The sequence below is a fragment of the Rana temporaria genome, chromosome 5 (genome assembly GCF_905171775.1).
Source record: "Rana temporaria chromosome 5, aRanTem1.1, whole genome shotgun sequence".
Taxonomy (NCBI): domain Eukaryota; kingdom Metazoa; phylum Chordata; class Amphibia; order Anura; family Ranidae; genus Rana; species Rana temporaria.
The window spans coordinates 45,290,667-45,315,643 of NC_053493.1; the positions used below are offsets into that span (position 1 = coordinate 45,290,667).

At 43.5% G+C, this 24,977-nt stretch overlaps 1 protein-coding gene across 1 annotated transcript in view; it reads left to right on the forward strand.

Annotated features, from left to right (window-relative positions):
• PLXDC2 (plexin domain containing 2) overlaps positions 1 to 24,977 on the forward strand; it is a 696,254-nt gene that overhangs the window by 245,306 nt on the left and 425,971 nt on the right. The window contains exon 2 of the mRNA XM_040352492.1: positions 6,630 to 6,826. Coding sequence (XP_040208426.1) covers positions 6,630 to 6,826 — 197 coding nt within the window. The remainder of the gene's footprint in view (positions 1 to 6,629; positions 6,827 to 24,977) is intronic.

Below are 24,977 nucleotides of genomic sequence, written 5' to 3' on the forward strand. Positions count from 1 at the left end.
CAGTTTAATAAGGAAGTAGATGCCATTTTAATAAGGAAGTGAAGTCACACATTGGGGCCTCTGATTCTGTGAGAAAGTTACTTGGAATACTTCACCGGCTCACGTACATATATGTCATCACTTTAAAAATGAATATCTCGGTAACTGCAGCAGCTGCTGCCACAACCGAGATATCCATCCTTAACGTGGCCAGTCCTGTAAACAATAACGGTGGTCTCCGTGGCGAATTTGCCACAAATTTACCGTTATCGGCGGTGGGAGAGGGGCCCCTCTCCCACTCCCTCCGCCGCTTACCCGAGCCGTCGGCGGAGGCGATCGGGTCCTTCACGCTGCTTGGCTGAAATACGAGTGAGGGAAAGATGGCCCCCACCCGACTCCATAGCATAGCAGGGCAGAAGCAACGTCAAAACGTCACTTTCACCCATGCTTCTTAAAGGCACATTTTTCTGTTGTATTTTTTTTCAAATTACAATATTTTTTTTTTTTATTGCATTTTTTTCTAAATATGAGATCTGAGGTCTTTTTGACACCAGATCTCATATTAAGGTTCCAAGCACATTGGGCTTAAAAAAAAGTCTGTTCTTTTTGGAGTAAGAAACGTCCATATGGAGCATTTTTTGTACAAAGTTTAGACGAGTTTTAGGAGAGTTTTACATTTTTCTGACAGTGAGCTCAAATCAGAAACGCGAATGAGAAGGTTTTTTTTTCCTGCCTCTGTTCTCAAAAATATGCCTGTAAACGTCCTAATGTGTATGGACACAAAGGATAACATTAAGTTGCTTCTACAGGCAGAACACAAAACTCCTTTAGAAGCAACATTTTTTATTCCAGTGTGCATGGAGCCTTAAGAGGACCTGTCATGCTTTTTTCCATACAAGGGATGTTTACATTCCTTGTAACAGGAATAAAAGTTACCCATTTTTTTTAAACAGTGTAAAAATGAATAAAATCAATTAAATTAATAAGAAAAATAAATAAAAAATGTAAAGCGCCCCGTCCCGACAAGCTTGCGCGCAGAAGCGAACGCATACGTGAGTAGTGCCCGCATATGAAAATAATGTTCAAACCGCACAAGTGAGGTATCGCCGCAATTGTTAGAGCGAGAGCAATCATTCTAGCCCTAGACCTTCTCTGTAACTTAAAAGATGCAACCTAAAAAAAATTTTAAACGTCGCCTATAGAGATTTTTAGGCTCCATTCACACCTGAACGCGGCGTATTGTACCGCGATTTGCCGCGACAAATTGCGGCGTTTTGTCCCGCGATTTGCCGCGACAAAACGCGGCGTTTTTTACTGCGGTTTACGCTGGAGGGGTGATTTACACATTGTCGGCTATGGCCGAACGCCGAAGCCGCCTGAAAAAAAGGGTCAGGGACTTGTTTTGAACTTCAGGCGTATGGCGTTTCGGCGTTCGGCGTGGAGATGTGAACCATCTCCATAGCCGACAATGTTAAATCACCCCTCCAGCGTATTTCAGGCTGCAATAGCGTCAGGCGTCGGGCGTCAAAACGCCTAGGTGTGAATGGAGCCTTAAGGGTAAAAGTTTGACGCCATTCTACGAGCGGGCGCAATTTTGAAGCGTGACATGTTGGGTATCATTTTACTCGTAACATTATCTTTCACAATATAAAAAAAATTGGGCTAACTTTACTGTTGTCTTATTTTTTATTGGTTTGCTCACACCTATTTTAAATTGAGTGAAGGAGGACTGAAACTTTTATCAAAGCTTTGACCTGTCCAAAACTGGTAGCCATTGGTCTAGAATATTTTGCTTAATTCCTATGATTTTTCACATTGTAGTCCTTAAGAATCACTAGGTTGTATTTTTTGTACTAGCCTGTAGATAGCCTGCATTCAAGTGAACAAAAAATAGAAACTTTTATTTTCTAAGCTAAGCAAAGAAGAAGAAGAAGTAGAAAAAAAAACTAACTAACTGAATTCATGTTTTGGTCCATGGAAATCTGTTAAGCTTCCTAAATGACTCCAACATAAAATTTCTAAAAAATGATGGGACAACTGGATTTAATACATCATATCCTCATTGAACTACTTGTATCTCAACTATCTGTGAAACCATATGCCTCAAACCATGCCAAGTATAACCTTGCTTGATCCTCCACCCCCCAGGTTCCCTTTCCATACTCAAACCCCAACATTTCCCCATTAATTGATTATGTTGTCTCTCATTTTCCACTCTTTTTCATCTGCTCTCTCATAGCCTTGTTAGGCTTCAAGCCTAATTATACTTTATTGCCCAGTTTATGGGCTAGAACAGCAATCCGTGAAAGACAGTGTAAACATATGTGCCTCTTGGTCTTCTTTAAGTGAGGGAAACTCTGCCTAATAGGGACATAGCAATAAATACAAGCATCATTTCTATCTAACGTTACTTGCGCTAGGAAGAAATGTTTGAGGACCCTTTTAAAGAGATTTCCAATCACTTTTGTTCTGATGACCGCCGTCACTGGGGACACAAAGTCAGGGGTAATTATCCAGCTGTGTAGACATCGATGGGTGAAATGGTATTTTCCTGCTTTATCCTCTTCTGGGGGGATTCTACTAATGAATCGATCTCCGGGATAGTGTAATAGTTTGAGGGTTTTGTTCTAGTTGGTTATTTTTTTTACAGTTCAAAATTTTATTTTCACAGCCTTTTCCAATAATTTACTATGTTGTCATCAAAGTTTTTATAGTGTATGGACTTGTAGTTTGCTGCCCTACAAATAATTTATTAAAAATATATATATATTGTGGGAGATTAGCTTGTGGGGATCACCTTTTCTCTGAATGAAGGTCAGCGTACATGCCAGTTTTATTTACAGGTGGTGTGCAAAGTCAGAAAAAACATAACGAAAACAGTAAATCAAATCCTTGCCGTCCGCCGCTAAACTAAACAGAAGACTGCTCTCTATACGGTGCGGGGCTGGTCCCCGTCGCCGACAAAACATGAAGCAAAACAAACCTTTTCTTTCAATCCAAACAAACAGCGCTCCTCTCACTCAGATTCCCTTCTGAGTCTCAGGCCAGAGCTCTGCTGTGCTCTCTTCCTGGTCTTTTTGGGCCAGATTCATGTAGATCTGTGGCGGCGTAACGTATCACATTTACGTTACGCCGCCGCAAGTTTTACGGGCAAGTGCTTTATTCACAAAGCACTTGCCTGTAAAGTTGCAGCGGCGTAGCGTAAATCCCCTGGCGCAAGCCCGCCTAATTCAAATGATCCGGGTAGGGGGCGTGGATCATTTAAATTACGCGCGTTTCCGCGCCAAACATACTGCGCATGCGCCGTCCTTAAAGTTCCCCGACGTGCATTGCGCTAAATGACGTCGCAAGGACGTCATTGGTTTCGACGTGAACGTAAATGGCGTCCAGCCCCATTCACGGACGAGTTACGCAAACGACGTAAAATTTTCAAATTTCGACGCGGGAACGACGGCCATACTTAACATTGGATATGCCACCTAGGGGGCAGCTTTATCTTTACACCGCGTATCTCATACGGAAACGGCGTAAATTTACTGCGATGGGCAAGCGTACGTTCGTGAATCGGCGTAACGACTCATTTTCATATTCTACGCCGACCGCAATGGAAGTGCCACCTAGCGACCAGCGTAAATATTGCACCCTAAGATACGACGGCGCAGGCCGTCGTATCTTAGGCATGTTTAAGTGTATCTCAGTTTGAGAATACACTTAAACATATGACGGGCTTAAATTCGGAGTTACGTTGGCGTATCTGCTGATACGCCGGCGTAACTCTTTGAGAATCTGGCCCATTATGTCTAGCTGAGTGTGGACTCCAGTGGACCAGAACATCCGGACCGGAATCCAGCCTGCCACAGAGGCTGGAAAAACCAAGCCGGACTCTGGTTCAATCCCTTACAGTGGAACAAATCAAAGGTAAAATATAGCGACCATCAAGTATCTCACCTCGTATACCGTAAAAAAAAAAAAAATATATATATATGCTTAATTTTGCAGCTTCTCTGTAAATTTCCCAAGCATTCTCTTATAAAGTGCCTCTAATCCGTTCCAGGAGAATGCTTGTAATCCAAAGCACTCGCATATCAAAGCGAGTTTCCCCATAGAAGTCAATGGAAACAAAGATAATTTGTTTCCGCATTGACTTCTATGGCATGCAATACTGCATGTGGCTAGAGGTGGGGGGGGGGGGGCTGAGTGTTTCTGAGTATTTCCAAACGGCTCCGAAACGTTCCGAGTGTCACCGGCGCTCTGGCCAAATGCGGAACTGCACACCCTATTAGTTTGAATTCTGCTCGTTTTCCAAGACAACACTAGCAAACCGAGTCAGGATTTAAAAAAAAAGTTGCTCGTCTTTCAAAGCGCTTGTTAACTGCGTTACTCGTAAACCAAGGATCCGCTGTAGTTGACTAGAATATATGTCCTATTAAAGTTGAACTCCAGACAGAAATAACAAGATAAAAGCATTGGGCCGAAGATAACATTTCAACATCAGACTTTTGCTTCAATATTCATCTTCAGTCCAGAGATCCCCCCCCGTATTATTATGAGGTAAGGCAGTTGACGAGCAGCAATATTTCTATTGTAACAGCTTTCTATTAAGGGGGCAAATATGTCAGCAAAAGTCCAAATATACTCAATAAACCTATTATATTGATTTTAATCTTGCAACATTGGTTAATTTTGTGGCAACCAGCAGAGACAGGGAAGATACTTCCAAAAGTATATTTATTCTCCTCTGTTATTCTGATGGAACCTCAGCTTAATTTAATGTTCTCTTGTACAAGAGAGGCTTTGACAAGCTCATAATATGCTTTGAATGTCTAAGCCGACACTTTCAATTATAAACTGCATGTACTGCTTAAGCTAGATACGGAGTCATTTAAATTTCATATATCTTATCAACAAAATATTCCACGTACTGGCTGTGCTTCTTTTTTTTTTTTTTCTTAGGATTTTTTTCCACCTTTTAAAAAAAATTCTAGTAAACAGAATCAAAGTATGCTTATTAAATTTTTACAGCCAAAGTTGTGAGGAAGAGACATTTTAATTCTTTGACTTTTTTATTGAAAATTATAGCAGCTGTGGCGCAAAATGCAAAGGTAATTTTTAATGACAAAAACAGCTTTTGTGACGATGATTTGTAGTATGTTTTGCCATGTTTGGTCTTTTCTTTTATAGGGTAGCTGTACTTTTGTTACCTTTTTAGTACCTTTCCCCTTCTTCCAGTTCCAGTATTGATACATAGGGCCAGATTCACAAAAGGGATACGACGGCGTATCTGCTGATACGCCGTCGTATCCCTGTTTCTATCTATGCGACTGATTCATAGAATCAGTTACGCATAGATATCCCTTTGATCCGACAGGTGTAATAGTTTTACAATGTCGAATCTTAGGATGCAGTACCGCGGTCGCCGCTGGGGGGAGTTTGCGTCGTAAACCAGCGTCGGGTATGCAAATTAGCAGTTACGGTGATCCACAAAACTTTTTCCCGTCGTTACGTCGCCGCAAGTGTTAGTTTGCCGTCGCAAAGATAGGGCACCTTTTACAAAGTGTAAAATTAGTACACCATGTAAAAGTATACCTGTCTTTCCCTTGTCGCTTTTGATTTTTTTTTTTTTTTTTTAAATTTCCCGGCGCAAGTCTTTTTTTCACGTTGTGATTCACAAAACGTTGGTGCGTCGTAATTTCGCACAAAGCACGTCGGGAAATTTGCGTCGGGAGCATGCGCAGTACGTCCGGCGGGGGAGCGCGCCTAATTTAAATGGTACCCGCCCCATTTGAATTGGCCCGCCTTGCGCCGGACAGATTTAGGATACAACGCCGCAAATTTCCAGGTAAGTGCTTTGTGGATCGGGCACTTAGCCAGAAAATTTGCGGCGGTGTAACCTAAATCGGTTACGTTACGCTGCGCCCGGGCTACGTGAATCTGGCCCATAGCTCCCAGCTGTCCCTGATTTCGAGGGACTGTCCCTGATTTGGAGCAATGTCCCTCTGTCCCTCTTTGCTCCTCATTTGTCCCTCATTTTGGTCTGATCTATATAGTTGTATATAAAATGTACTTGTTATCTATCAAAAAGTGTTTCCCAGTGCTAAACCTTTCATCTGATTTCTAAATTGCTGTGTTTGTAAATTCCAACAGCCAATATAAAGGAATAATAGTGGAAAAAAAGCACTCGTGAGTTTAACCAATCTTTTTTTTTTTTTTGTACAATTCTCCTTTAAGGGAGCGTGGCAGGGTGTGTTTCCTATACCTGCATACTTTTGTTGATAGGTGTCCCCCATTGCCATCTCAAAAAGTTGGGCGGTATGTTGATACGTTCTTTTCTATTTACAACCCATCCAATGAAAATCTGTTCAGCGCTGGCCATTTCTGCGCACTGTATGCCAATAAACATACATGACGGATGTAGGTATGAAGTTGGTATTTGCATAGAAAGGTTGTGTTGCAGAGGAAAACCTACAGTATACGTTGTCTGGACTTATTTTTACTATGCTGTTATTCAATTTGTTTCCCTAATGAATGTTTTGCCCTCTCTGTGCCTTGACTTAAGATTTACAGTTTTAGGAGAAATGAAACTTTCAAATTGACATCAAATGACATTGTAATCCCTATATCAATCTTCTTTGTGTTTTTTTATTTTTTAGACACATCTTATTTCATCAGTCCCCCCATATCCAGAGTGGATGAAAGTGTTTCCGTGGACTTGCACTTGTCCAGGCACAGATGGAGGAGGCATTCCGTGGACACAAACCGTCCCAGCACTGTTCATGACTTCTCTGAAGCCGCCGGTCTTTCAGATTTGTTTTTGGATGAAGGAAATGATAATGGAACAGATATTGAGGTACAATACATACTTTTCACGTATGAGAAAAGAAAGGAGGCATACTTTTTGCAATTCCTTAGAAACTCTTCACACGCTATGTATCATAACTTTGTATTACCTGGCTAAATATGCTTACATTTAAAGGAACACTAAAGGTTCGTTTTTTATTAGATCAATTGATTGCTGTAAGCTAGAGCATTTAAATATCACTTACCTCGTTTTTCCTTTTGACCTCCAAAATACAGTAATCCAGGTTTGAAAATGCCATTTTCTGTCACTCCTCTTCTTGCTTTCCACCAGCATCTGAGCCGTTTTGCATTGTGGAAAGCAGAATGTGCTCACCCCCTCCCTATGACTACAGCCCTGCGTGAAGATGCTCTCTTATCCCTCACAGGCATGGAGGCTAAGCCTAATGGGAACTGCAGTTCCCATTAGGCCGTGATGTAGCAAGAATGAATGCGCACCGCAAACCAGGAAGTCAGTGAGAATAACGATTCAGGAGTGCTGGAGGTGAATAAAACAGCTCGATTTCAACAGGTATCAAACTAGTTATAATGCAAAACATTACTTTTTACTTTACCAGCTACTGTCAGACTTTAATTTAAGTGGAAAATATTTTTGTCTTTACAACCCCTTTAAGGTTTTATGTCAAATCCAAATCCAAGTAGAGTCACTAAAATGTTAACTCATCCAGTTCGTAATCATATTCATCCAGTTCATTTGAATATACTGGATATTATATTGTTACACATCCTACCATCTCCAAGACAGGAATGGGTAAAACTGATGATTTATACTTCCCCAAATATCAGGAAATTTGGGTAAAATTTCGAAATTTTGGCAAACTGCATTGACCTCAAAAGGGAAAGGAAAATTAAAGTGTATGACAAGCCCATTTTTTTTTTTTAGTTTGGATAGTGTAGAGTGGGGGAGGATTACAACTTCTTTAGGTATTTACTGCTATCTAAAGCTCTATTATAGAGAAATGTGCTAGTGTAGCAACCCAAGAAAACAGACAAGCAGTACCAGTATATGTATAGCAATATTAATAACACATTTATTTAAACAGTAATGCATCACTAGATGGTAGATTAAAGTAGGCACATCTTTGAGGCAGCAGATGTGTTTCAGTGATCCAGAGCGGTTTCCATTGAGCGCAGTGTCATCATGCTCAGTGGCACCAATGGTTTCCTGTGTCCCGGGATAGATGAGGAGGGCACAGGAGGAAGCCGTCATACATAAAGTGAAAGTGCCTAATGTAGGAGCATGCATGTCACAGCTTCCTCCCCCAGATTCCATGGACTTTCTGTATGATGGCTTCCTCCTGCACCCTCCTCATCTAGCCTGGGGCACTGGAAACCACTGGCGCCGCCAAACACGATGACACTTTGCTCCATGGAAACCGCTCCATGGAATTACTGCTGTTCAATTCTCTCCTGCGGCTCCTGCCTAGGGGAGGCATATATTTGGCTGTTGAATCCTCTTAGGCCTGCTGCCAGAGAGGGTAACCATATGGCTGGGCAAATGCCTGAGTTTGAGGCCTAGCTTGCCTAGCCTTGGAACTGAGGAGCGATGGAGAAACTCCAGATGTATTAAGGGACTGGAGAAGTTTGGATGTGAAGCTTGGACCTCACTGAAGTATTTGGTTCATTCTGTTGGAAGCTGAGGTGATAAGTGCTTTACAGTCTAGAGTTACAGTCACTGAATGCCAGGTTGGCGTAAAGGTTCTCCATCTGTGAAAACTGCTGGTCTTAGGGTGTCCTGCATCCTTACCCTCTCTCCCTAGAGTTTTTCAAAAGAGTCAATAAACTTCTTTTAATTTGCATTCTAAAAGTGACTGGCATCCATCTATACACATTGCTCCACTATTGTTTGAGGACTTCACCCTGAGGTGAAATGTTGGCAAGGTGACAGGTTGCTCTGTCAACAAGGTTATGGTCAGGGGTCAAGTCCTGGGGAAAAAAGTGTGGGAACTCCCACCCAAGATCCACTCCCCCACCAAAAAAAAAATGATACGCTTATATGCATAATTACTAAACCGCATGTTTTTTTTAAGCAAGTTCTTTGTAAATCCTGTGATAACTCGCGGCAGACCTCCGCAGTGTCTCCTGGGAACAATGACAAAAGCTCCCAGGAGACATTGCGGCATCGAGGAAGTAACGGAATACCCGCACACTACCCGATGAATCCATATACAGGAAGCAGCCAGTAACATAAAGGATTACTAAGGTTCGCCTGCCCCTGACAGTGACTCGAGCTGGGCATCGCCGATTGGTGAAGGATTGGCTCGGGCGGCTCGGCTGCTCTAGTCCTGCAAAGGGAACTGCATTCCTGCTGTGAAAAAAGTGCAGGGACTCCGTTCCCACGCGTTCCCGCAGGACTTGAGCCCTGGTTATGGTCCAATGCCTCATTTGCTCTGAAATTCGTAACTTATATAAGCTTTTTTTACACATAGTCTTAGCCAGGCGAGATCCAGTCTAACAAGAAATTTCTCACAACCTAAAACCCATTGAACCTGAAATAACCTGTTCAGGAACATGCACACTTACTCAAACATCCACCAGAATAGGAGCCACGTTTCTTCTATAAGTGTACAGACTTGGAGAAATCTAAGAAACTGTCAAGTATTTCAGTGCTCCACCATCTACCAAACACTGAAATATTAGTTTTGAGTTGACTATTCAATGGTTATTTTTATTCCTAAAATTATATTTCGAAGACACACAGAAATGATATCTGTGTACTTAATTGTTTAACTTGCAAGAAAACAGGGCTTAGTTGGAATTAGGAGCAGAGATATAAAAAATACGGTAATGACATTTGGGGAGATTCATGGTGAGTTTTGTTGTGTTTGTTCTTGTGTTTTTGTCAAAGTGCTCGGCAGTTAGCAAAACCCAGAAATGTCACACACAAACTCAAATAGCCAGGGGATCGTATGAAAGGCATTTGGTGCTTTAGAATAGTTTTATTTCTTAATTTTTCTGACTAATTTTTAGAACAATACTCATTTGACATTCAATAAATAGTGTCCATTCCAAGTACAGTTTAGTGGTGGGTGGGCAACTGAATTAGACAACTGCTTATCTTTGAAGGGGAGAGTTAGCATGTCTTAGGCAGTGGCGGCTGGCAGTCAAATTTTTTTTGGGGGCGCAAATCCTGAAAAAAAACACCCATCAATTACAGCCTCACTGTGCCCATCAAACGCGACCGCTGTACCAAACGCAGCCACTGTACCATGAAACGCGGTCACTGTGCCCATCAAACACCGCTACTGTGCCATCAAACGCAGCAACTGTGCCATCAAACGCAGCCACTGTGCCATCAAACGCAGCCACTGTGCCATCAAACGCCACTACTGTGCCCATCAAACACATTCACTGTGCCCATCAAACACCGCTACTGTGCCATCAAACGCAGCCACTGTGCCATCAAATGCCACTACTGTGCCCATCAAACGCAGCCACTGTGCCATCAAATGCAGCCACTGTGCCATTAAATGCAGCCACTGTGCCCATCAAACGCAGCCACTGTGCCCATCATATGCTGCCACTTTGCCCATTAAACGCAGACACTTCGCCCATCAAACGTTGCCACCATGCCCCAAATGCTGCCACTGTGCCCCAAATGCTGCCACTTTGCCCATTAAATGTTACCACTGTGCCCGAAATGCTGCCACTGTGCCCCCCGTCTGCCCGACACTTACCTTGTCTCGGGTGGGAAGCGGGTGACGGCGGCAGGCAGCGAGCGGTGTCCAGTGTCCTCCATTTCTTCCCCAACCTGTTGTCTTCCCCCACCCGCTCCTCCTCTGCTATGATTGGACGCCTGATCCAATCACAGCGCTTGTCATTTCAGCCAATCAGGTGACAGGTAACACAGACCAGGCGCACCTGATCGGCTGAAAAAACAATTTTATTTTATATAATTTTTTGGGCATATTTATTATAGAAAAAAAGTTAAATATATTGCTTTTTTTTCAAAATTGTTGCTCTATCTTTGTTTATATTGCATAAAAAAAAAATGCAAAGGTGATTAAATACCACCAAAAGAAAGCTCTAATTGTGGGAAAAAAGGACGTACATTTTGTTTGGGAGCCACGTCGCATGACCGCGCAATTGTCAGTTAATGCGACGCAGTGCCCAATTGCAAAAAATGGTTCGGTCACTGGGCAGCCAAATCCTCTGGCGCTGTAATGGTTAGGAAAAAGGGGGATAAGGAAATCTTGGGCCAGATTCACAAAAGAGATACGACGGCGTATCTCCTGATACGCCGTCGTATCTCTGAGATCCGTCCGTCGTAACTATGCGCCTGATTCATAGAATCAGGTTAGGCATAGATCTCACAAAGATTCGACAGGTGTAATTGACTTACACCGTCGGATCTTAGGCTGCAATTCTAGGCCCGGCCCCTAGGTGGCGATTCCATTGCGGTTGGCGTAGAATTTGCAAATGACTAGTTACGCCGATTCACGAACACACGCTTTGCCCGTCGCTGTACATTTACGTCGTTTCCGTAGTTCCGTAAAACTAAAGCTGCCCTCTAGGTGGTCTAGCCAATGTTAAGTATGGCCGTCGTTCCCACGTCGAAATGTTAAAATTTCACGTCGTTTGGGTAAGTCGTCCGTGAATGGCGCTGGACGCCATTTACGTTAACGTCTAAACCAATGACGTCCTTGCGACGTCATTTAGCGCAATGCACGTCGGGTAATTTTAGGGACGGAGCATGTGCAGTACGTTCGGCGCGGGAACGCGCCTAATTTAAATGTTCCCCGCCCCATTTGAATTAGGCGGGCTTGCGCCGGGCGGATTTACGCTACGCCGCAGCAAGTTTACAGGCAAGTGCTTTGTGAATCAAGCACTTACGCTGTAAACTTGCGGCGGTGTAACGTAAATGGGATACGTTACGCCGCCGCAGCGTAGCCCAATTCTATGTGAATCTGGCCCCTTGTTTGTAAGTGGGATATTGTTGTCATGGTTGCAGGAGGAATGAGAAATAAGATTTATTTATTTTTATAATAGAAAACTATGGCTTGGTTTTCATTGCTGATTGAAATGTAAAAGTAATTTTAATAACTATATTGCAAAATAAATTGTGTAGCAGATATACATATTTTCTAAGGCAGAGATTTCCTTGAAGTAGACATGATTCTTATAATTCCCTCTTTTCTCTCCTTTTTCCTAGCCACAGCTAGATTTTTTTTATTTATTTTTTTGGAGTTACAGACAATTAGTTTTAGGATCATGAGAAACTGATGAATCTGCAATGTTACTTCTAAAGGATTTGTTGGTGAGAGTTACAGCAAATTTCTAATAAGCTATCTTCCCTTCACCTAAGCGTGCTATGAACCTGGGAGACAATTATAATTATTCAGCTCAACTACTGCGAAGGGAATGCCAGTCTCTGTTTTTTCACTGCTCTGCTTTTTCTGATCACCTTAGATATACAGCATTGGTCAACCACTTGCTTACTGGGCACATATACCCCCTTTCTGCCCAGGTGAAATTTCAGCTTTCGGCACTGTCACGCTTTGAATGACAATTGCGCAGTCGTGCGACGTGGCTCCCAAACAAAATTGACGTCCTTTTTTCCCCACACATAGAGCTTTCTTTTGGTGGTAGTTGATCACCTGTGCGGTTTTTATTTTTTTTGCGCTATAAACAAAAATAGAGCGACAATTTTGAAAAAAACACAATGGCCTGGATTCACATACATTGGCGCATATTTATGCCGGTGTAGCGTATCTACTATACGCTACGCCAACGTAGCGCAGAGAGGCAAGCACCAAATTCACTAAGCACTTGCCTCCCAAACTGCGCTGGGTTCCCTCGGCGTAAGCCGTCGTAGGTGGAAGTGGGCGTGAGCCATGCTAATGAGGCGTGACCCCATGCAAATGATGGGCCGAGTGCCATACAAGTACTTAAAACGAACGGCGCATGCGCCGTCCCGTGGACGTATCCCAGTGCGCATGCTCAGAATCACGTCGGAACTACTCCCTAAGATACGACGGATCACTGCCTACGACGTGAACGTAACCTACGCCCAGCCCTATTCACGTACTACGTAAAATACGACGGCTGTGTTCCCTGGTCCATACCTTAGCATGAGTTGCGCCTCATATATGGGGAACACCTTTACGCCGGACGTACGACTTACGCAAAAACCGTGTATATTATGCGCCGGGCGCAACTACGTTCGTGAATCGACGTATCTCCCTCATTTCCATATTTGAATAGGAAATCAATGGGAGCAACACTTGCGGCCAGCGTAAATATGCGCCCACAATACGCCGGTGTAGGAAAGTTACGTCGGTCGGATGAAGCTTATTTTCAGTTTTGTGTGACTGTGTGCATGCAACACAAGTTTGAGCCAACATTTTGTCGAAAAACGGTTTTCTTGTCGGAATTTCCGATCGTGTGTACACGGCATAAGGAATCTCTATTTGATTCTATTAGCAATTGCTTCCATCATAAGAAAAAAGGGGTGCTCAGATTACTTGTCTACAGTCAAAAAGGAGTGGACCAGGCTGCTGCACTGTATCAATATGTGGAAGAAAACTGAAGCCCTGTGGTAAATGTATGTGTTGCAAAACTTGAGGAGCCAATGTCATCATCCAGAGCAAAGTGACAGTGCCTGTGGAAAGTCCACCCACTGGCCACTGTCAGGGGTATGGAAGATGTCCCGAAATTGGCTGGTGATAATCTTTCCTCCCTCAGTTGGGCCCAAGTATTTTGAAATGACAAGCAGGCACAGAGGAAGAAATACAGAGGAAGTGGAGCAAAGGAAAGGTACCGTATATACTCGAATATAATCCGACCCAAATATAAGGCGAGGCACCTAATTTTACCACAAAAAAACTGAGAAAACGTATTGACTCGAGTATAATGCTCCGTACACACCATCACTTTATGTGATGAAAAAAAATTACGTTTTTAAAAACGTCACTTTAATTGACCATGTGTTTGTGGGGGGGGGGGGGGGGGAACGTTGTTTTATGTCTTCTAAAAAACGACCAAAAAAAATTGAAGCATGCTTCAATTTTATGTGTCATTTTTCAAAACGTCAACTTTTACTTCACAGAAATTGACCGTGTGTAGTAAAAAACGTTGTTTAAAACGATGTTTTTTCACCTGCGCATGCCCAGAAGCTACTTATGAAGCAAGCTTCAATGGAAAAACGTGGTGGAACGTAACCTCGCTTTGCTAGAACATTGTGAGAAAAACAATGGTGTGTAGGCAACTTCGTCTTTGACAATTGAAGTTTCAAAAACGTCATTTTTTACTTCACAGAAAATGTCGTTTTTTTTCATCACATAAAGTGATGGTGTGTACGGGGCATAAGCCTAGGGTGTCCATCTGCATGCCTCACTGTGCCTCACTTTGCCTGAATGTGTTCATGTGCATGCCTCACTGTGTCCATGCCTCTCTGTGCCCATGCCTCTCTGTGCCCGTGCCTCACTGTGTCCGTGCCTCACTGTGTCCGTGCCTCACTGTGCCCATGCTTCACTGTGTCCATGACTAGACTGACGTTTAACATTGGAGTCTATGGAAGGGGTGCCCAGCTTTGAAAAACTCAGTGCTCCCCACCTGTAGGTTCCCCAGACAACAAACTTTGCACACTGTAAGGGGTAAGCTCGGTAGCGGGGTGTGTGACCCCTTGGATGGGTTCACTACACACAGAATTTATACAGACTGGCAGTCGAAGACGGTTGAAAACAAAGTTCTTGGTTTATTTTTCCATCTTGCTGGAAAACAATTGCAAGCATCCAAACAGCATAAACAAAATCAAACATAAAATAAACCCTAGCCACTCTGGGCGTCTACCTTCCACACAGTAACCTATCTTTGGAGTCTGACTCAGCCTAGCGCTGCGCAGACAGTGCTGGTCATACAGCACAAAACAATAGTCTTTTGATTTTTTTCACACCTCCTCACAAGACTTTCAGTACTGCTCTCCTTCCTCACAAAGCTTCAGGATGCAGCCAATTAGTGGTAATCCTCTGGGCTACTTATAGAGGCCTTAATTGCCTTACTCTGAACAGCTGGAGTCTTCCAACGGCCCTTAGCCTTCCTGGCTACATTTTCCAGCCGACGCCTAATAACGATTGGTGTACTGTCTAAACAAGGCAGAAATGTATGTTTCGTCTGTGACAACACCCACAGATTTACCTGACTTCCTGTAACAACACTTATAGAGGAGAAATGGGGCTATATGTGAGCCAAACTCTGGGTCCAGGGGACCTACGACCGGCCGGTACTGGGTCCCCAAAGTTACAAGAAAAATTACCGTTTAACATGGGAGTCTTTGCACACCTATAGAAGAAGAGTGGGGCTACATGTGTGCCAATTTTGGGGACCTACGGCCAGCCGGTACCGGGTCCCCAAATTTTGGGAGATCAGGCGCAAAAAGGTGTGGAAAAACTCGGCTTATACTCGAGTATATACAGTAAGTATAACAAGGTTGGAGAAGGGAATCAGGGTCTGTTTAGGGCAAAGTAACCATCCCTGGGTAAATCGCCTCCCCCTAACCACTTTATACAGTATTTTTTTTTTGTTCCCTTTGTGTGAATTTGGGCACTTAAATAAAATAAAACAGCTCTCACTTCTGTTCTCTTTATGCCTGAAGGAACAGAATTCATCTCTGAAGATATAAATCTACAGCTACACTAACTATGAGCACAGCAGCCTAATGTACCCTCTTGCTATGAGTTTTAGACCCACGTAAATGCTTTTACTCTCTTTATTAGTAACCTGCTGTGGCAAGCCTGTATCACTGGCCGTCTAATTGTCAGTCTTTTGTTGTGACCTATTTTCTGAAGACTCCACTAGAACATTGTGGTAAATTACCTACGATATTACACAATTAGACGATTAATTTCAATTCCAACTATAAAAACTGCATTTCCTTCAGGATAACTTCAACGGTCAGAGTCCAATTAAAAGTTTCAAGCTCTGCAGCGCCTAATAATAGCAGGAATAAAATGGATACAAGGGTCGTTTGTCATTCAGAATGGATGCAGAATGTCCTCGTTTTGTAGACAGAATACATTGCTGCGGATTGCTTTGATTTCAATGTTGATAGGTGTACTTTGCATTGTTTGCCCAAAGACAAAAAGATACACACTTAGTAGACTTTAAAAAAGTTTTTCAACTAAAGACTTGTTAAGCACTAGGGTTGCACCAATACCACTTTTTAAACACTGAGTACAAGTACCGATTCTTTTTTGCAAGGGGAGTGGTTAGGGAGTTGGCCGAGGCTGGGGTGAGGGCAGGTTGGGAAGTAGAGGGGTAAGTGAGGGTAGGGTAGTTGAGGGTGGGGTGAAAGAGGGATTGTGGGAGGGAGAATTGTGAAGAAAAAGGCTGTGTTTGCTGGGGGAAGAGGATGGGAGGATCATTGAGAGACATGGGGGCATCAGTGACAGCTGGTGGGGGAAGGAGGAGGCAACACAGGGAGGGCATTAGGTACAGACCAGTCTTATACACTGACACCATACTGTAAATCATATACAGACTGGTGTGTGTATAACATATACAGTACAGTGTTGGGGTACAGACTGGTTTGTAAATACTGTATGGGGCTAATGTATAAGACTGGTCTGTACCCGGCTGACACTGTCCTGTACATACTACACTAACCTGTTTGCAGGACTTGCTCTCCTCATTTCTGGGTTCTGCTTCCAGGGATGCTTTCACAGCTGCCTCACATAGAAACACATGTGCTGATGCTGTCCAGCCCCTTGCCCTTGGCGACCTACCCACTCTCTGTTATTGGATAGCAGCCAGCTCTAGCTCTCTCTCTCTCTGTGCAGGAACAGGATTGGGGGAGTCATGATATCACCCACTCTCTTGTTTATAGAGGCAGAAGTAGGATTGCGGCGGTGCTGCATAATGAAAAAAAGACAGCCGGGAGCAGGAGTGTCAGTGTGGCCAGCTGTCAGCCTGTTTCCACTGTGCTTTGTAATTCCCCCACCCCCCCTGTCCTGGTGCCGTAAGGTGCATACTGCCCAAAATCCCACTCACTGAGTGGAGGGGGAGGTGTCCCGCCCCCAGCCGACGTCACTTTCCTTATCGGTTTTCAGTATCAGAGCATTTTCACGAGTACTGATACTCGCAAAAATGCCTAGTATCGGCACCGATACCAACACTGGTATCGGTATCAGTGCATTACTATTTAGCACCCTCCTACAGGGCCGGCCCTATGACTGGACCGGGTGGTACCATGGGTACCAGGCAGCACTTTTAGGGGGGCAGCATATTTTTTAACTTTTTGCTATAATAAATATCCCCAAAATTTAGAAAAATAAACAGTTTTCTTCAGTTTAGGCCAATATGTATTCTTCTACATATTTTTGGTACCAAAAAAAAACAAAACACAATTAGCGTACATTGATTAGTTTGCGCAAAAGACATTGTGGCCGCCGGCAATTCACAGGTCCCTTTATACTCCTGGATACATGTATAGAGCCATGGCAGGTCCTTTTATACGCCTATATGCATGTATAGAGCCATGACAGGCCCTCTTTATACATCTATAGAGTCATGACAGGCCCTTGTTATACTCCTTTATACATGTATAGAGCCATGACAGGTCCTCTTTATACTCCTATATACATTTATAGAGCCATGGCAGGTCCTCTTTATATTCCTTTACATCTAAAGAGTCTCGGCAGGTCCTCTATATACATGTATAGAGCCATGACAGGTCTTCTTTATACATCTATAGAGCCATGACAGGCCCTCGTTATACTCCTTTATACATGTATAGAGCCATGTCAAGTACTCTTTATAGTCCTATATACATTTATAGAGCCATGACAGGTCCTCTTGATATTCCTTTACATGTAAAGAGTAATGACAGGTCCTCTTTATACTCCTTTATACATGCATAGAGACATGACGGGTCCCCTTTAGTTATCATGATATAAAATAATGAATGTGGGGGCCTTTTGGTTGGCGTGATTTTTTTTCTGGGGGGGGGGGGGGGCAGCATTTCATTCTTGGTCCCAGGCAGCACAATGTCTTGGGCCGGCACTGCCCTCTTAGATAGGTGCTAGGATTAGATAAATAGATTTAGTGTTGGCTCACTGTGTTTTGTGGAGTTGTGTTTTTGATAGGTAAAATTAGCTTGTCACACTGTAGCTCGTGTGGCTACAATTGCTGTGTCAGGTAAATTTAGTTGCTCACTGTATACAGTGTACCTGCTTTGGACTAGTTGGGATTGCTCAGCGCTCAACTGCTGCTAGTCTGTTTACTCCTTCTGCTTTCCAGAAAAACTTTGAGAACTTTCTGGATCATAGGTGTGGACCGTATGCAGATAGCAACATGAATATGTATACAGCCTTGTCAAATTCCAGGGGGCTGGGCCCTGATGGCATGCTGGCTAACTGTGAATATTCTCTAAACACACTTTGCTCTTGGTCTTTTGCTTGAGAGGATTAGTCCAGCCAGGAGGGCTTGCTGCCCTCCAGGGTAGTGCTGCCATGTGCTTGCTGTTCATGAGACCTCGGGTGAGCGACCCGAGGGCCTGGATGCTGAAGCTAAGGAGAGCTGGCTGAGGGGCTGTCTACTAAAGATCAGGTCTTATATCACTGGAGAAATGTGTCGCTTGAAAGTTGGAAGGAGGGAACCAACTGTCCCTGGACCTTTTTGTGAGGACAGATGATTGGGAGAGATTTTAGAGACTTTTGGGCTGCTGCCATCCCTCTTGTGCTAGAGAGTCAGACGTGTGTGTCTGTTCAAAGGGGACATTGGCTGTTGTCCTAATGAGCTTAGTCTGGTTCTCTGTGAAGGGACATTGCTCTTGGCGCTCTAAAGGAAGAAGCTTGTATGGTGTTAACTGCTTCAATTCCAAAGCCAAGTTCATAGTCCGCTATATGGAAGTACTTCTGCTTCAGTTTTACAGAAAGGAGCTCACTGTCCTCAACCTGTACATAGTTTCTGTTTTTTGGAGTATCCCACTCAGTTCCCTCAACCCTATCCAAGTTCTCGAAAAAATAAACAAAAAAACAACAACAACAAAAAAAACACCTGTCACATAGCTGATCGGAGACTGAAATTATGAGGTAGGCCTCTCTTGAACCTCCAGTCCAGGTCCCACTGAAAATGGAACAGAGGGCACCGAGGGACAGGAGGAAGATATGTGTCAGCAGGTGTTTATAAGAGTGCTTGCAGCAGGTGATGCAGTCCCAGGCAGGCTGGCAGAACATTAGGTCAGGAACAGTAAATGTGCACAGAGATCCAGACAAAGTTAAAGGGGCACTCTGCATGGGCTGTAGGTTCCAGATGTGAGGCTTGTCAGAATTCCCAGCAGACTTGAGACAGGAACTCACTGTGGTGAGCAGAGCTGATACAGATGACAGCCAGGTAGGAACTCGAACCAGATATGGAACAGAGCCAGGAACAGAACTGTGGTCACACAGGTATAACCAAGGTCACCAGAAGGTGGGCAGCAAGATGCAGAATCATGAAGCAAGACGTGGTCAGGAAGGGAGTCGGGGTCAAGAACTGGTAACAGGGCAGAATCAGGATCCAAGTTTAAGTCAGAAGCAAGCTGGATCAACAATAAGGGAATGAGCAGAGTAGCAGCAGGATGCAGAAATAGCTGAAAGACCAGTCAATACTTAAACATGAGCAGGACTATCCTTAAATAGCCGTATGATGTTAACATGCACTGAGTGTGAGCCTGTGCGCGTCCGATTTCCTGAGCACACCTGTTCACTATTCTGCTAATAATTCTGCATCCATGTGCATTTTCTGCAAGCCGAACACCTGATAGGGAAGAGCATGGGCATATTTCTTGCAGCTCCTACGGGAGTAGCACTACACTTTGGGCCAGATTCACATACGACCGAGTATCTCAGATACTCCGTCGTATCTCTCAGAGTATCTATGCGACTGATTCATAGAATCAGTTACGCATAGATAGCCCTTAGATCCGACAGGTGTAATTGTTTTACACTGTCGGATCTTAGGATGCAATACCGCGGCCGCCGCTGGGGGGAGTTTGCGTCGTAAACTAGTGTTGGGTATGCAAATTAGTAGTTACGGCGATCCACGACGGTTTTTCGTGTTCGCTACGTCGCTGCTAGTCTAGTTTCCCGTCGCAAAGTTAGTCGTCGTTTTAGGTGCCCTAACTTTAAACAGCACACGTATGTGCTGTATAAAGTATGGCCGTCGTTCCTGCGTCAAAATGTAAAAATGTTTTCTTCTTGCGTAAGACGTCTGGGAATACGAAAGTACGCTACGCACGTCGCTGTTCGAAAAAATGACGTCACTTTGAGCAAAGCACGGCGGGAATTTTGAAACGGAGCATGCGCAGTAGGTCCGGCGCGGGAGCACGAATAATTTAAATGGCACACGCCCCTTTGAATTACGCGGGCTTACGCCGGAGGCCGCCGGCCTAAGTTTTCACGCAAGTGCTTGGTGAATCAGGCACTTGCGATGAAAACTTGCGGCGGTGTAACGTATCTACGATACATTACGCCGCCACGATTCTACGTGAATCTGGCCCTTTGTTCCTTGGAAGTCAACTATAGTCAATTCTGGAGCTGTCCTTGAGCTAGTGGAGTGCAGATGGGGGACAGAGTGCATTAGAAAAGCCTTTTTGACTATTGCTCACCATGGACCCACCTTCCTAACCAACAACATGCATTATATTATCGATTACTTGGAACTGTAACTTGTTCTTCATGGTAAAATAAAAGGCTTCTGAAATTGTTCAAATCCTTGTTGTGAAGTCAGTGCGTATTATTTGTGGTTTGTCATCAGGCGGACGGCGATGAACGAAACTATTAGTCATGAAATGCAGTGGCCTGTCCAACCTACATGCTGCAGAAGCAACACTGGACCCGTGGCCCAACAACTGAAGACACCAACTGAATAGAAAGGACCGCAGAGGAAAGGAAGAGATAGTGATAAATAGTCTGCAGCAAACAGTTCTAGAGCGTGGGAAAGACAAATATATACTACATTTATGGGCAGCACAATCTACCTGCCTGCAGTTGCTGTTTTATGCAAAGAATTGTATGCAGGTTTGACGTGATCATATACTACAGCATGTCGCAAACATTTCAATGTGTTCGTTGGAAGCGAACATGATAGACGAGGAAAACTGATGTACCTGAAACCTTCAAATAAAAGGTGATGTTATATAACCATAGACAACTGCTAGAATAAGGAATATAGTGAAAGCATCTGTTCAAGAGAAAGAAAAAACTTTTACTACGGAGATATAATATAGGAACCAAACAGCAGATTGTTCCTACAGATAAATATAACAACACAGCAGGAATGGAAGGGAAAGTGATGAATAGAATAATGCACACAGCATTTGAGGTTTACTTCTATTAGTTGGTGAAGGGTTTTGATGCAAAAGGAAAGCAATGTTTGAGTTTTGAATCGGTTCTTATATAACAGCATACATTCCGATCACAAATGCCGTTGTATATATGAATAAATGTCCCGGAGATTGTGATAGGAGCCCCGGAGTGTGTGCTACAGTGGTGGCCTTTAGTAGTCAATTATGCAGCTAAAATTGCTACTGTTTAATCGCTAAGAACAGCAATCAATGGGCAAACAGGTGGAACAAATTGCTCCCCATGGAGTAGGCTACACAAGTAGCATGTAGTAGCAATCAATCTCAAATAGACTTTAAGGAGACACTGCCACCTTATCCATTCAGAACAAATTAAAGGGGTTGTAAAGGTAAAAAAAATGTTTCCCTAAATAGCTTCCTTTACCTCAGTGCAGTCCTCCTTCACTTACCTCATCCTTCCATTTTGCTTTTAAATGTCCTTATTTCTTCTGAGAAATCCTCACTTCCTGTTCTTCTGTCTGTAACTACACACCGTAATGCAAGGCTTTCTCCCTGGTGTGGAGAAAGCCTCTTGAGGGGGGAGGGGGCGAGCAGGAGGGTCAGGACACTCTCTACTTTGCAGATAGAGAAAGGAGCTGTGTGTTAGTGGGCGTCCTGACCCTCCTGCTCGCCCCCTCCCACTCAAGAGGCTTTCTCCACACCAGGAAGAAAGCCTTGCATTACTGTGTGTAGTTACAGACAGAAGAACAGGAAGTGAGGATTTCTCAGAAGAAATAAGGACATTTAAAAGCAAAATGGAAGGATGAGGTAAGTGAAGGAGGACTGCACTACGGTAAAGGAAGCTATTTAGGGAAAAAAACATTTTCCTTTACAATCCCTTTAAGTGTTTATTTTTTTTTAATGCCTCACATTTACCACAAAGACCTCATGCACACTGGGCAGTGCTGGAATTAGACAATGGGGGGGGGGGGGACACTTCAAGTTCAGGGCCCCCTCAACATAGAAATTAAATTATATGACAAATACAAATTTGAACTGAACTGAATGATAATCCTCATTTGTTGTAAAATAAAATGGTAGGTTCCAAAGAAGGCAATTGTGAGATTTTTTTCCTCAATTTTATTAACTGAAATGCTGCGTACACACGCTTGCAATTTCCGACAACAAATGTTCAATCGGAGCTTTTGATCGGAAATTCCGACCATATGTAGGCTCCATCGGACATTTTCTGTAGGAATTTCCGACAACAAAAATTTGAGAGCTGGTTCTCAAATTTTCCAAAAAACAAAATCCGTTCTCGTAAACTCCGATCGTGTGTGGACAATTCCGACACACACAATTCCACGCATGCTCTGAATCTAGTACGAGACGGAAGCGCTCGGTCTGGTAAAACTAGCATTCGTAATGGAGATAGCACATTCGTCACGCTGTAACGGACTGAAAAGCATGAGGCTGAAAAGCGCGAATAGTCTCTCACCAAACTTCTACTAAGTTCTGGCTAGGCATACAGTTAACCCTTTGAATAAAATCCTGCAGTGCAGTCCGCGCTAGTTGACGTCACTTTGCTAGCTCTAACCACACGTTTCGTCTCAGAAGGCATCGACTAGGTCTTCCATCCCACTTGATGCCTTCTGAGAGGAAACTAGCAAAGTTTGGATTGGAGCTAGCAAACTGAAGTCAACTAGCGCGGACTGCACTTCAGACGGCCGTGCAAGATTTTATCCCATGTCGCTCTAATTCATTGTCCTTGATGTAAGTGCAATTTTTATTTCAGATGTTGTACTCTCCAGTTTTAATAAATCAACATTAAAGCATTAAAAAAGCCCAGGTGTGAATGCATGAGGCCTAAATGTTAGCCGACAATAATACAGATCTTCGCACAGTTGCAGTGTTTTCTGTATTTGCCTCACAGATTCGCTCTTGTGCAAGTTTGTAAAATATTTTTTATTCTTTTATTTTTTTTTCTTGCTGCATATTACTTTCTCTCCTGAAACCCTTCACGCTATTATACTGCTGCTATTAAATATGCATAGATTCCTGTGTGCATATCTTGCCAGTGTTTCATCCGAGTGCCTTGTGCAAGCGTTTAACATAAAAGTAAAATGATTACCTCTAATTATATGAAATCACAACCCAGCCATCAGCAGACGATATGACTGGCAGATGCCATCTCTGTTCCAGAACGAGTCTAATCAAGGGCTTAGTGTAAAGGGAAAGGAAATGAAGCACACTTTTCTATGGTGGAAGTACTGAAAATTTACTGCAGTGCTGCAAAGGTTAGGCTACATTCATACGGCCAGGTGGGAGCAGCTGGGGGCAGACGGCCAAGAATCGGTAGATTTTTTCTGGCTGTTGTAAATGCTGCCTGCACACACTCTTTATGACCAGCAGGGGCTGTCAGATTTGTGCTTTGTACAAATCAATGATTGACATTGCTAATGTTCGCTTGTTGGTCTCCGACCGACCCTCAAAGCAGACAATGTGTGTCCAGGGTCAGCGTTTCGGCTGAGTTTTGGATGCACAAAATTATGCCCTGGTAATTAGTAAGTCTGTATGTAGTCATAGCATGGAGTGTTACTGCATCCAGAGATGGCATTTATCAAAATATCTGCAGATTTGCACCTTTAAACGGACACGAACACGGCATGCTCTCTTCTATAGGCCTTTCCGTTTACACCCAACTGCCATCCGATCCGATTATACAGATGGATGGGGTAATGGTAATATTTTTAGCAGATGAGAATATGTTGAATGGCAGCAAGTGTCAAACACATGTCCGTTGACACCCGCATCTCCATAGTGGAGACTGGAGGGTCCGGTCAGATCCGCCTGAAAAACTGACAGGCCGACCCGATTGGTTTGCTTGTGTGAATGGGACCTAGAGCTCACAATCCCATAGGACAGCCAGACCCCTTCTAACTTCCACTGGCCACTCTTCAGTGAGCTCTCCCAACTCATAAGTGGGGTTTCTTTGACTAGCTTCAAAATTGGATCGCTAGAAGTAGCCCCCCCCCCATCTAAGCCACAGCTGGGACCTCAATGAATAATCAGCTGGAGTCAGGAGAGCTGCTGCGAATGGGGGTAGCCACCCCCAGCCAATCAGGTGGAATCCCTTAAATTGCTCTAAATCTCAGACTATGTAGATGCCTCTCCAGCCACCTTCTGGGCACAGCTCCCCAGGATTTGACTGGAGCACAATACATATTCAGGCTGCCAATTTGCCTTGTCCAACCATCTATTTTCCTGGAAAGTAGGGTTAAGCAATCAAACCTGCAGCCTGTGAGCCAAAAACAATCAACAACTGCTCCACTGATTACAGAGGAGTCAAACACTAAATTTAGCAACCTAACTAGGAGGGTGCTAACTCAATTAATCCTAATCAAAGGAAATTGATAATTTACTGATGTGTGTGTGGCCACCATAGGTGTAAAGGTAGTCCTACCTCCCCTCTATGCCAGATCTGCAGCCTCTTATTGTTTTCAGCATTTGACACATCATGTGTGTCATCTACTGCATGATAGGGTTCCTTCCTCTAACCCATGTATGACTTCTCTGTCCTGTAGTGACACTCCCAGAATAATCAATGCTGACGCTGCACTAAAAGGGAGAAAATGGAAAGATAGAAAAATGCACAACTTTTTTGATCTTTTTAAATCTGCAGTTTCATTAAAATAATATCAAATAAAGTATTTGGTACTCCTAAAAATGATCAAATGTAAAAAAAATCAATAATCTGAATATTCAGCTCTATAAATAAATAAAATAATCACTTTATTTAAAGCACTGTATATTGTTTTAATTGATTACAAGAATACCTTGGGATTCTGCCATGAAGGTCCTTGTTCAGGCACTTCCTGCTATG